The following is a 14,423-nucleotide window of genomic DNA, read 5'->3' on the forward strand; positions in this document are numbered from 1 at the left end:
ACCGTGTCCCCCTCTCTCCCTATTTATTTCAGAATCCTCTCCCCATCCCCCTTTTCTGATGAAGGGTCTTGGCCCGAAACGTCAGCTTTTGGGCTCCTAAAATGCTGCTTGACCTGCTGTGTGCATCCAGCCCCACACTTTGTTATGTTTTATTGTGTACAGTGTATGTACTTTCAAAAGATATTATTTATAGACTTGAGAATAACATTGAAGGCCATGGATTATAGGTAATTGGTTGCATGAATACGAAGTCTGTTAAGGGATAGAAAGCAGAGATTAGTGGGAGAGAATAACACAGTGTGGAGCTGGAGGAAAACAGCAGGCCAGGGAGCTTCAGAGGAGCAGGAAAGCTGACATTTCGGGTCAGGATCCTTTGTCAGATTTCTAAACCTTCCTGCTCCTCTGATGCTGCCTGACCTGCTATGTTCCTATGGCTCCCACTAAGCTGTAGGAACTATGTATGAGATGGATTCCTCCTGGGCTTACCTCAGTGAAATGAATATTGATATATTCCTTCCCTCTCTGGCGTAACTCAGTGCAGCCGATCTGTTCAGCAAAATGGCAAATGCCGATAGCATTAGCAGAGTCCAGGTTCTTGATGAGGAAATCACAGCAAGCGTTGATCACCCCCTCCACCTGGTACATGGTGCTGGCCAGCAGCAGCTGTAGGACACACTGTTCACCCACTGAGATCCGCGAGGTGTATGCAAACTCAATCAGCCGTTCCATTACCATGGGGTGAATGCCCTGAATCTTGACCTCAGGAGCTTGGCGTTCCCGCAGGTTGCTGGTGAACATGGCCTTGAAGACAGGGCTGGAGGCAGCCAGGACAATCCGATGGGCAGCAAACGTCTGCTCTTTCCCACCATGGCTCACTCGCACTGTCACATCACACAGCTGTCTGTCTTGTCTCAGCTCCTGCATGATGCTCAAAGCCCGCGCTGGGTGACTTTCCACAGTATAATCCAGGTAGCCGTGACCCCTCAGCGATGGGACAACAACTGGTGAACGGTTAGCCTTCTTCTTGGAGCAGAACATTATTCTGAGGGGCTCCTGCTCTCCCTGTCCTGAGGCTGGTTTGTGGCTGGGTGAGGGGTTCCACTTCCAGGTGACCGATCACAAGCTCACGTCACCATCCTGTTGGTGAACCCATTCCTGACCCCTCCATCCTCATCCCTCTCTCAGCCTCACCCTCTCCAATTCACTGCTTCTCAGACATCCTTCTCTCAGTTTCCTGTAGAGACTATCTCTCGGAGACTGAGCAGGAGGGTGGAAAAAGGACACTATTTTCAGGATGATGGTACCAGTCCCTCAGGGCCCAGCAACTGCACCTCGACTGAACATTTAAGGCTCAAAATCCCAGTTCCGGACTTACATTTCAACCAACGCTAGTTTTACCGAATAGTCTTATATTCTTTCATTCCCGCTCCCAAATTGTACAGTCTGTGGAATTGTCCCACTGTTTAAAATGATGCCAATGTTTGAGGAGGAATAGCAGTGAGCTGCCTGTCCTATTCCTGTCCAATTGTGGCTGTGAATCAGATGGTCACACTCTCCAGGCAGGGGAAGGTCTCACCAACTGAGGTCGGTTCCAGGCCAGATGCTAATGACCAGTAAAATCCTCCAAGTGCGATGCTGCAGATACAGTTAAGGACAACGGCATCAATAGGACCATAACATCTCACACGCAGACACCCAGTCCTCTGATACACAAGCACACACCAGCATCACATTGGCACTGAAATTCATACATCATTGTCAGCTGAGATCTTAAAGTGGGCTTTGTAGTTTGGTGCTCCAGTGTGTATTGGAAGCTACCAAGGGACAGTACGGTGGCTCAGTGGTTAGCACTGCAGCCTCACAGCGCCAGAGACCAGGGTTCGATCCTAGCCTCGGGTGACTGTCTGTGTGGAGTTTGTACATTCTCCCCTTGTCTGCGTGGGTTTCCTTTGGGTGCTCCAGTTTCCTCCCACAGTCCAAAGATGTGCAGGTTAGGTGGATTGGCCATGCTAAATTGCCCATAGTATTGAGGAATGTTTAGGCTAGTTGGGTTAGACATGGAAAATTAGAGGAATGGATCTGGGTGGGATGCTGTTTGGAGGAGCAGTGCAGACCTGTTGGGCTGAATGGCCTGTTTCCACACTGTAGGGGGTCTATGTTCTATGGTTCTACCTACAGTGGCATTCTGTTCTTTTCACACAAATAATAACGCAGTCTGCCTATTTCAGCTCAAAATAAACAGTTCACAGACATTCTCCACTTCATTTTATAAGCCAATGCCTTGAGCAGAGTGCAAATGCCTGGTTTAAATTTAAGCAAAGCCTGATGATTAACTGTCAGTCATCATCTATTTGGTGTAATCTCCATGGCAACATCTCTACCAGAGTTCACTTCTCAACCAACCAATCAGTATTCCCTTTCACAATAATATTCTTGTGAATTGGCCTGTTGAGTACAAGATGAAAAGCTTCAACAAGATGTGTACTTTTTGAGAAAACCTCAAGTTCTGTATTTCTGAACAACTATAATATGTGCCAGTGAGAACAGACAAGGACTCTGTTCCAGGCTTCATCAGAAAGATGAGACCTCCAGTCCTACACCAACACCGTGCACAACCTGGCATTCACTCAACCAAGCTGATACCGTGGGCATCATATGGAGCGGGCTGTGATAGGGTTAGGGTGAGGGTTAGGGCAGCCTTTAGCAAAAGGCACAAACTGTTCTGCCACATGAACAGGTGTTGCTAATCTCTGGCCATCCTGATAACTTAGATTAAAAACCTGCTTTACATTTGCCTACACAGAAGAGCAATGAAGCAGCAACATTTGAATGGACGTGCACATCTCATCATGGAGATACTACAATAAATATTTTCAACTGGAAGACACAAGCCTCTCCCTCCCTATTCATCCTTTCACATTGCTAAGGTCACATGTCTATGCAATAAACTGAAATGACTGCATTTTTTGATTAGTCACTGCCTGTCAGCAACTTTGGATTGCACACGAGTTAACTCTTTCTACTCTACATCGGTGTGTGAGCAAACATTGATGTAAAAATTTGGGACTAAGGCAGGGCCATTCTCATCAGGACAGTTCAGGCTAGGACAATAGATTGCAGCCATCCCAAGGCAACAGCTCCAACCAAATGACTCTCACTGGGTTCATACACACTGATTCTCACGGGGGTACGGGCTCCCACACCATACACACGCACACAAGGGTACAGATCTCTCTCCCTGATACATGCACAGGGGTATGGCTCTCCCCATCTCACCAACTCCCCAACCTCCCACCCACACACGCACAGAGTTATGGCCGCTACCCAACCCCCCAACACCCACCCCACCACACACACAAACACACACACACACACACACACATTCTCACTGGGGTCCGGGGTCCCACACACACACACTGACTCTCACTGGGGTATGGGGTCCCACACACGCACGCACGCACATGCACACACACACACACTCACACTGACTCTCACTGGGGTACGGGGTCCCACAGGCACACACTGCCTCTCACTGGGATATGGGGTCCCACACGCACACACTGACTCTCACTGGGGGACAGGCCTCTCATTCCAGATATCTGTGCAGATAATCTAGAACATGGAACTAGAACAATACAGCGCAGAACAGGCCCTTCGGCCCTTGATTTGCGCTGACCTGTGAACTAATCTAAGCCCCTCCCCCTACACTATCCAATCATTATCCATATGCTTATCCAAGGACTGTTTAAATGCCCCTAATGTGGCTGAGTTAACTACATTGGCAGGCAGGGCGTTCCACGCCCTTACCACTCTCTGAGTAAAGAACCTGCCTCTGACATCTGTCTTAAATCTATCACCCCTCAATTTGTAGCTATGCCCCCTCGTACAGGCTGACGTCATCATCCTCGGAAAAAGACTCTCACAGTCCACCCTATCTAATCCTCTGATCATCTTGTATGTCTCTATTAAATCCACTCTTAGCCTCCTTCTCTCCAATGAGAACAGACCCAAGTCCCTCAGCCTTTCTTCATAGGGCCTGCGCTCCAAACCAGGCAACATCCTGGTAAATCTCCTCTGCACCTTTTCCAATGCTTCCACATCCTTCCTGTAATGGGGCGATCAGAACTGCACACAATATTCCAAATGAGGCCGCACTAGCGTTTGTACAGTTGCAGCATGACATCACGGCTGTGGAACTCAATCCCTCTACCAATAAAACCTAACACACCGTATGCCTTCTTAACAGCACTATCAACCTGGGTGGCAACTTTCAGGGATCTATGTACATGGACACCAAGATCCCTCTGCACATCCACACTACCAAGAATCTTTCTATTGACCTGGTATTCTGCCTTCCTATTATTCCTCCCAAAGTGAATCACCTCACATTTATCCGTAATAAACTCCATTTGCCACCTTTCAGCCCAATTCTGCAGTTTATCCAAGTCTCCCTGCAACCTGCAACATTCTCCCACAATGTCCACCACTCTTTCGTGTCATCTGCAAACTTACTAACCCATCTACCAATGCCTGTGTCCAAGCCATTTATAATGTGGTCCCAAAACAGATCCTTGAGGCACAGACTAGTAACCGGACTCCAGGCTGAATATTTTCCATCAACCACCACTCGTTGCCTTCTTACAGAAAACCAGTTTCTAATCCAAACTGCTAAATCTCCCTCAAACCTATGCCTCTGTATTTTCTCCAATAGCCTACCATGTGGAACCTTATCAAAGGCTTTACTGAAGTCCATGTACACCACATCAACTGCCCTTCCCTCATCCACATGCTTGGTCACCTTCTCAAAAAACTCAATGAGGTTTGTGAGACACGACCTGCCCTTGACAAATCCATGCTGACCATCTCCAATCAAATTGTTGCTTGCTAGATGATTATAAATCCTATCTCTTATAATCCTTTCCAAAACTTTTCCTACAACAGACAAAAGGCTCACAGGTCTATAATTACCTGGGTCATCCCTACTGCCCTTCTTGAACAAGGGCATAACATTTGCAACCCTCCAGTCCTCTGAGACTAAACCTGTAGACAACGAAGACTCAAAGATCAAGGCCAAAGGCTCCGCCACCTCCTCCCTAGCCTCCCAGACAATCCTTGGAAAAACCCCATCTGGCCCAGGGGATTTATCTACCTTCACACCATCTAGAATTGATAACACCTCCTCCTTACTAACCTTAATCGTTTCAATTCTAGTAGCCCGTAATTCAGTCATCTCCTCTACAATATTGTCCTGTTCCTCAGTGAAAAACAGATGACAAATAATCATTTAGCACTTCTCCAATCTCCTCAGGGTCCACACACAACTTCCCACTTCTGTCTTTGACTGGCCCTATTCCTACCCTAGTCATCCTCTTATTCCTCACATACCTATAGAAAGCTTTAGGGTTCTCCTTTATCCTACCTGCCAATGTCTGCTCATGTCCCCTCCTTGCTCTTCTTAACTCTCTCTTTAAATCCTTCCTCGCTAATCTGTAACTCTCCATCGCCTCATCTGAACCATCTCGTCTCATCGTCACATAAGCCTCCCTCTTCTGCTTAACAAGAGATACAATTTCTTTAGTAAACCATGGTTCCCTTACCTTATTGCTTCCTCCCTGCCTGACAGGGTCATACCTATCAAGGACATGCAATATCTGTTCCTAAAACCAGCTCCACATTTCGATTGTCCCCATCCCCTGCATTTTGCTAATCCATTCCATGCCTCCTAACTCTTGCCTAATCGCATTATAATTGCCCTTCCCCCATCTAGAACTCTTGCCCTGTGGCATGTTCCTATCCCTTTCCATTGCTAAAGTAAACATAACCGAATTATAGTCACTCTCTCCAAAGTGCTCACCTACCACTAAATCCAACACCTGGCCTGGTTCATTACCAAGTACCAGATCCAATGTGGCCTCCCCTCCTGTCGGCCCTTCGACATACTGAGTCAGGAAACCCTCCTGCACACATTGGACAAAAACTGATCCATCTGGGCTGAAACCCCAGTGCACAAGTAAGCATGAGCAGAGCTGTGGGTGGTTTTCTGTTGCAGTGAGACAAGATCCCATCTGCTTTCTCAGATAACTGAAAATATATTGGACTAAAAGCAGGCAAGTTCATGGTGGTGTCCTGGGGTCATATGCGGCCCACAAAGAACATCATTGAAGCTGATGATGCAGACACTATCACAATGGGATCTTGTTGTGTGCAAACTGACTTGCTTTTCCTGCAGTGTAACAGTGTCTACCCTTGAACAAATGGGACACTGTATAAAGGCAAGATTTTACTGTGCAAAGCAGAATAATGGCCAGTTAACAAACATTTGGAACCAGTTAGTGAAAGAGTTGATTAAAGAACTGTACCTTTTAATTTCAACAGAAATAGCTGGAGAATCTCTGGCAGTCTCTGTGGAGGAAGAAAACAGAGTTAATGTTTTGAGTCTGGTGTCTCTGATGAAGAGTTGTGGAGTCATAGGGATGTACAGTTGGAAACAGACCCTTCATGCCAACCAGATATCCTACATTAATCTGGGTCTATTTGCCAGCATTTCAAACCAGGCTTGAAACATTAACTCTGTTTCTCTCTCCCCAGAGGCTGCCAGACTGCTGAGTTGCTCAAGCTATTTCTGTTTCAGATTTCCAGTATCTGCAGTTCTTTGTTTCAGCTTTCAATATCCTTTGGTTTTCATTTTGGGTCTGCCGATAAGATTGCTGCCCAATGCTTCTGAGGTCAACGTTATATTCCTGTCAACTGAATTCCCTTTTCTCATCATATCTGCTGTGATTAGTCCACGCGTGGACTCACCAAAAACTGTCAATTTTTATTCCCTAGGAGTATCATTTTGAAATCTTGATCTCGACTTTCTGCAATGCACACAACTGACTGAAACATCTGGGGTATAAAAGCAATGGGCATTAAGTATGATATTCTACATTTAGGATTTGCTGTTAATTGGTAAAAGAATTAGAGAATAATGAGCCAATCTGAGAAATCAGTGTGGAATCTGCTTTAACAGTTTGAGACTTCCTCAAACTTAGAGGCTCCTGAGTGACAATCTATACCGACACCCCAAACACAAACTCAGATTATCCCAAATCACTTTACACTTAAAAACATTATTTTACTGGCCATTGTTACTGTTGTAATTATGGGAATGCAGTGGTCAGTGTGTGCATAGCATTATCTTACAAATAACACTATGATAATGACCACAGAATTGATTTCAGTGATATTGATTGAGGATTTGTCCTTTTTTTGGCCAATTAACACATAATAGCTCCATTGCTTTTCAAAATGGCATATGTGACATCTTCTTTGACAAGTCGAGAGGGCAGACAAATGGGGCTTCATTTTAACATTCCAATCAAACTCTCTGACAGTATTCTGTCACTACAGCAGATAAAAAACACAATGTTGGGATTTTGACGAAAATTCAGTGACTTGAAGCATCATTGCCTATCCTCTTTTCACAGACACTGTCTGAACTGGTGAGTATTTCCGGCTTTTCTGTTTTGATTTACACACAGATTTCATTTCTGTGTCTCTCCCCGGACTTCTCCAAGTTCACTTTTATCTCATTTCCAGTTCTGTCTCTCCCACGTAACCAGCTTTTTCCCATTCCATTACAGTGATTAATTCTCTTACTCTCTCCCAAGCATTTATCAAGTGAAACCAGTGTTGGATAGAGTTCCTTTAGTGTAATTTTAACCATCAGTTCCTGGAACACAATGGTATATGACAGAGTGAATAGAGAGGTGAGGGAGCAGGTGGTGAGCTCAGGCTGTGGGGTAAGACACTGGAACCAAATCTCCATACAAGCTTTATTTTACAGAAATGCTCATTTCACATCGCGTATCTCAAGATTCAAAACTGCAGTTTCAGTCTTCTATATAAAGTTATTTTTAAAATCATCCTGTTGATCCAGCTATGGCCTGGTGAGACTTTAACTCAGACTTTTTGGCCCAAGAGTAAGGACTCTGCCACCATACCCCAAGATTCTACACCCCCTCCTATATGTACATGACTGAGATGAACCCCCAGTTAATGCCCATCACTTGAATGCAGAGAGGGACTGAGACAGAGGAGTGGGGAGGGGGAGTGAGGGTGATCTTTAGATAATGAGCCCAGTTGGGGTGGCTGCTTCAGGAACAGTTCAACATCCATCCCCAGTATCTGTTCATGAGCAGTGAACTGACAGGGACCGGCTGTGTGGAGTACAATGGCCAAAGGCCAGTTCCCAGTTTTTGAAATGTTTTAATTTTAAATTTCAATTTTATTCAGTCTCAACAATGTATTTGGAGAAAAAGGAGGAGAGAGTGACAGAACAAACTGATGTTGTCTATATGGCTAAATAAAAACTGAAAGAACTGCGGATGCTGTACATCAGGAACAAAAACAAAGCTGCTGGAAAAGCTCAGCAGCTCTGGCAGCATCTGTGAAGAGAAAAACAGAGTTAACATTTCAGATTCAGGCCCTCAGAACAATTCTGAGGAAGGGTCATGGGATCCAAAACATTAATTCTGTTTTTCTCTTCACCGAAGCTGCCAGACCTGCTGAGCTTTCCCAGCAACTTTGTTGTTGTTATCTAAATGGTTGATGGCCAATGAAGTAATTTTTGAAACATAATTACAGTAGCATTGTAGGAAAGGTGGCATTCAATTTGCACACAGCAATATGACAATGACTGGAGCATGAATTATTTTTGGTGAGAGGACGAACATCAGTCCAGGCAACCGCAGAGAGCTCCCTGTTCTGAGATACTGCAATAGGACCTTTTTAATCCACAGGGCCCCGTGGTTCAATGACTGGAGGTATGAGAGAGGAGAGGTGTCACTGGTTCGATACACAGTACTGTGAGGAAACCTGCGTCACACTGTTGTGGAGCCCATGATCAACTCGAGCCTCACCTTGAACCTCTGGGACTGCCTGGGGTGATCCTGAGCACAGCTTTAACCTTCGGCCGGAGATTAGATGGTGATTGATGCAGTAGAAGTGCCTCTGGGCTGGACGGGTAGAGGGTAGGGGAGAGATATTATTGTTTTTCCCTTATTGTCCTACTCAAGACAATTCATTTGATAGTGACCTTCCTCCCATCACTGCAGGATTCAACAGCTGAGTGTTTGTACCCAATTTCTGAGCCTCAGGCTTGTACTCCACACCTGCGTCTCGGCACTGAAGGAGTGCTGCAGTGTCTGAGGAGCTGCCTTTCAGATGAATCACTGAACCATCTGCTCTCTCAGTAGCTGCCATTCAAGGAAGAGTGGGGCAAGTTCTGTCATTACGCCCAGGCCAATTGATAAGAAACCATTGGTGTTTAATTTCCTTGCGATGGGATATTGTTGTCACTGGTGAAATGCCCCTGAACATGTTGATTTGCTCAGCCATCACGACTACAATACACTCCCTGGTTATTGTCGCCACTGCTTTTTCTGGAATCTTGCAGTGCACAAAGTGCCTGCTGCACTACATTGCCCTTCCTTGGCTGTGGAGGCTTTAGGGCTTCCTGGTGACGTGACAGGCGCCACAGAAATGAACAATCTCTGCTTCCTGGTGGGTGCAGGCGCTGACTCTCTCTGTCTGGATCCAGCCCCAAAGGCAACCTCCCCTTTAATTGGGTCTGGAGTTTATTCGATAGCAGCGGCCTCACAGGTGAGCCAGTGCTTTCGCTGCACAGGGAGATCCCACAGGTTACGCTGAGCAAAAAAGATCCATTTAGGAGCAAGTGATCTACTCAGCAGCAGGAGATCTGCATTAAATCAGCGAGCAAAGTAACCCCGAAGCTCAGCTGGCGGCAGAAGGGCTCCTGAAGCCGAGTTCCAGCTCAATAACAAGGCGTAGAGACGACTCACCAGATGCCGAGACGCTCAAACTGTCTTTTATCCTTTTTGAAAAAAACCAACCAGCCTCCCGGTTTAGGAAAGAAGGCGGCTGCAAAAATCGATCGCTGAATTTCCCTCCCTTTCCAGGCCCGGAGCCCGCGGTCACTGCTGCTCCTTTAAGACGCGCTCAGCGTGCAGCCACACACAGTCGACCTGCCAGCGCAGGGCAGCGCTTTCCGTTTAAGGGGGAGTTCCCGGGAGCCGCAGGCCGGTTCCGGGAATGTAGCTGAGCGTTCCCAGACATCAGCATGACTTTGCAGTTTGTTGCCGCAGACTGACATTCCGACGCAATGACAGGCCGGAACCGGTGCTACCGGAGGCATTTTCAAACATCGCTCTTGCCCCACCCCACCCTGCCTCTGTCATCCAGACAGCCCTCCAGCGCGCCTCCTCCATTCCCCCCTCACAGCTCTTAACAACATCCCCCCCCCCCCCCCAGACATAATAAAGATAAGGTCCCCCTTGTCCTCACTTTCCATCCCACCATCCTCAAACACTTCTGCCAACTCCAATTAGACCCCCTAACCGGAACATCTTCCACTCCCCCCCCCCCCCCACTCACTGCCTTCCGCAAAAACCATTCCCTTCATCATTCCTTTGTTCGTGCCACACTCCCCACCAACCACTCCAGCCCGCCCAGTACCTTCCCCTGTGACTGTAAAAGATACACCATCTGCCCACACCCCACCTCCATCCAGGGCCCTACACAGCCCTTCCAGGTGAGACAGAGTTTCACCTGCATCTCCTCCAAACTGGTCTATTACATCCGGTGCTCCTGATGTGGTCTCCTCTACATCGCTGAGACCAAACGTAGACCAGGTGACCAGTTCACTGAGCATCTTCGCCTGGCCCGTAATGGCCAACCTAACCTTCTGGTCATCAACCATTTCAATTCCCCATTCGCCCATCACCGCCCCCCCACCCCCAACATGTCCATCCTTAGCCTCCTGCAGTGTCACCGTGATGCTATAGCACGAAAGTTTGAAGAATATCTTATCTTCCGCTTGGACCCTACAGCCCAATTTCTCAGTTTTCCAATTTCAAATAACCTTCCCACCCATCCCCCACCTCCTCCATTCCATGCCACCTACTGACCCTCTCTTCCAGCCACCAAACAGATTCATCCCTCCCATGGACAAACCAGGTCGTACCTCCCACCAGTGTCCATCTGCAACATTCTGCTTCCACCCCTTCCCCCTCCCCGAATTTTCCTGCAGCACCCCCTTCCCCAGTCCTGAAGAAGGGTCATACCCGAAACGTTGACTGCTCCTTTCCTCCAGATGCTGCCTGGCCTGTTGTGTTCTTCCAGCCTCCTGTTAGTCTACTGCAGGAATCAGACTGTTCTTGGCATCAGTGTCCACAGCACTAACCCTCAGGCCCCTCTCTCTCTCTCTCTACCTACCCCTGCCAGCTCACTGCTGGCCAACATCACTAACTCATCACCAGGTCACATGGTGTAATAAATCTGCTGTTTTAAAAAAAACACAATCTTTTGAAAACAGGTTTTAAACTGTCAACAGTCCAGGTGCTATTCGGTCCAGCAGATCAGTTTCTCCAGGGATTTTACAATTCAGCTGTTCCTGCTTGTTACAGTCAGGAAGGACAGTGACAGTCTGGTCACTGAAACATTCTGTTGCACCCATTTGCTACAATAAACTGTTTCTAATTTGTCAGAATTGATTGACGTGGAGGGGAAGATGGGGGTAAAGAATTGAAATGTCTTCATATATTGACTTCATCATAGAATTTGGATGGCACAGTGGCTCAGTGGTTAGCACTGTTGCCTCAGCGGACCATGGACCTGGGGATCTGTGTGGAGTTTGCACGTTCTGCCCATGTCGGCAGAATGTTTCCTCTGGGTGCTGCACTTTCCTCCCACAGTCTGAAGATGCGCAGTTCAGGTGGAATAACAATGGGAAAAGTATAAGGTGGGGGGCTGGGTTCTGGGTGGGATGGCCTTCAGAGGGTTGGTGCAGACCTGATGGGCCAAAAAGGCCTCCTCCTGCACTGTAGGGATTTCATGACTCCGAAACACTTGTATCTAGCTCACTCTCACCTGCTATTTTATCCCCAATCCTAAACCACAGATCTATTAGGATGAACGGTGTTCATATCTGCATGTTTCTAAACAGTCCACAGTTCTGAAAATCTCCCCATTCAAGCCATATTGACAGTCATACTGCATGTCTCATCGCTCATGTATGTCAAATATTTAACCTGCCAGCTACCAATTAAACTGAACCAAATGCTTCTCATCCACACCCTTCCCTCAGGTCACCGTACTCCATAAGAACGTTTTACAGACTATTGTTGCAAAATTGGGTACAGTATTTGTGGATTGGAAGGCAGGAAGTCAGACTTTCATGTTTGTAAAATATTTGTGTTTGTAAAATGCTAAGGGGGAAAGCAGTGTGTGGTCCCTTTAAAAGATGACGTGTTTTTCTACACTTAGAGATTTAAACAAAATATCTGTGGGCAGCAGCTTGCGGGTTTGCAGGTGCACAGAGAGCACCTGAATTGAAACATATGTGTCCTAAAAAACTGTACAGTTAGCAGCCAAGCAGCAGCTTTGTTTTTTTAAGAAGACAACACGTATTGATTTCAGCGAATCAATTTGTATCAGGCACTTAGAGACCAAAAAACAATTAAATTTAAATCTGATAGGTTTTGACAACATAGGACCAATCCTAGTGTAAGAAATTGATATGCCATCAAGGGTATAAATGGCAGAGTGGACTTGATGGGCCGAATGGCCTTAATTCCACTCTTATGTCTTATGGTCTTATGGTGAGTGTACTGGACTAATTGCTTATGGAGAGGGCAGTTAAAAATATCAGGATAATTAACTGCCATCTGCTAGAGTTAAGAGATTTCAGCTCTCGAAAGAGTCACTGGCTCTCACAGTCTTCTCTAAGTTTTACAGAAAACACCGTCTAAATCAAAGGTACCTGCAGCATAACTAGTTAATATTCCTGACAGAAGAATTTGACGGAGAAGACTTTCCTGATAGAACATTGGAGAAGGCACAGAGCATTTGGGAAGATGCCTAATCTGGCTGTAATTTTGAGACTAAAATCTGTGTTTTTTTTATTTAGTATACGTGGGACTTGTATTTATTGGAACAGCATACCATTAGAATTTTGTTTTATCCAGGAATAGTTAGTAGTTAGAAGGGGTTTGTTCAGTTTGTTAATAATTTAGTTAGGCTGTTTATTGTTAGTGTTAGGTAAATAATTGTTGCGTGTTGATTGTAAAAAGAGCATCAGTGACTTGTTTTATTTAACCACTAGAGGTTGCAGAAAAGCAGATTATACCACTTTTCACACTGCCTTTTAACAGATAAAATGCTGGGTTCACAGGTTTGAATCCTGCCATGGCAGATAGTGGGATTTGAATTCAATTAAAAAAACCTGGAATTAAGAATTTAATGACGACCATGAATCGAATGTTGCTTGTCAGAAAATCCCATCTGGTTCACTAATGTCCTTTAAGGGGTAAAGTGCCATCATTACCTGGTCTGGACTACATGTGACTCCAGGCCCAGAACAATGTGGTTGATTTTTAAATGCCCTCTGGGCAATTAGGGATGGGCAATAAATGCTGCCTGAACAAAGATGCCCTCATCCCATGAATGAATAAAAAAAATGATTATTAGATGAGGTGCTCCCTTCTGCATGTTTCAGTGTTAGTTATCACAAGGGGGTCAACCTTTGCTTTAAGACATAATTGCCCACTGCCCTTCAATATGCCAGTCTAATTCACAGTGTTTCATGGGGCAGTCCTTCAGATATAAATAATTCATCATCAGAATAGCCTCTCAGCTTCAAGGTGAGCAGAACCTTATGATGCAATGGTGGCGTGATAAACATAGTTACAATCTGTCAAACAGCAACATACTTGATTCCTCTTTGTCAGTGAAGGAGGATGATAAACCACCATCTAAAGAGTGACACCCACAATCATACCCGCTGTTGCATATTCAACACAATTCTGTAATGCTAAGCTCTCAATGAAGAGTGCCAATTCAGCACATGGCTGTGGCTGGTTTGTCACGTGGTACATAGTGAGTGTACTGGACTAAATTGCTCTAAAGCATCATGTCATTGGGAAAACTTGGGTCCGCTGGAGTGACTAAAGTGTCCCATGCAACACTGAAGGTGGTGTAGATGACATAATGATCTGACGCTGTCCCCTTTTAAAGTTGATGCAAAAGGTGCCATGAACATTATTTTGAAGAACAGTGGGGAAGTTCTCCTTAGTAATCTGGTCAATATTTATTGCTCAAATAACCACCATCTCACAGAGGATGTTGTGGTTAATTCTCAGTTGCTTGTAGGAACTTGCTAACATAGGGCAGTGACTATACTTCAAAGGTAGATCACTGTCTGTCAGCACGTAAGGACACCTCGGAGATGTGAAGGATGGTATTGTGTATAAATGTAATCTTAAGAACTGAATTGATCCAATTGCAAATTGGTCCATGTGATGTTCTATTAGAACTCATTCATAAAAAAATACAAGGCACAGAGAGTGGTCCAATTATCTTAT

At 45.7% G+C, this 14,423-nt stretch overlaps 1 protein-coding gene across 4 annotated transcripts in view; it reads right to left on the reverse strand.

The window, feature by feature from the left end:
* The window catches only part of keap1a (kelch-like ECH-associated protein 1a), a 28,641-nt gene extending 18,464 nt beyond the window's left edge, over window positions 1–10,177 (reverse strand). For 2 of the 4 annotated variants that reach the window (XM_048560198.2, XM_048560196.2), the window contains exons 1-3: window positions 9,846–10,177; window positions 6,360–6,402; window positions 487–1,635 (exon numbers count right to left, since the gene is read on the reverse strand). In XM_048560198.2, the coding sequence (XP_048416155.1) occupies window positions 487–1,038 (552 nt within the window). In that variant the 5' untranslated portion in view covers window positions 1,039–1,635; window positions 6,360–6,402; window positions 9,846–10,177. Of the gene's footprint in view, window positions 1–486; window positions 1,636–5,858; window positions 5,924–6,359; window positions 6,403–9,845 lie in introns of those variants that run through there. The other 2 variants (XM_048560197.2, XM_059638612.1) reach the window with 2 other exon arrangements.
* Between the last annotated feature and the right edge of the window lie 4,246 nt (window positions 10,178–14,423).

This window comes from Stegostoma tigrinum, chromosome 30 (assembly GCF_030684315.1).
Source record: "Stegostoma tigrinum isolate sSteTig4 chromosome 30, sSteTig4.hap1, whole genome shotgun sequence".
NCBI classification, from domain to species: domain Eukaryota; kingdom Metazoa; phylum Chordata; class Chondrichthyes; order Orectolobiformes; family Stegostomatidae; genus Stegostoma; species Stegostoma tigrinum.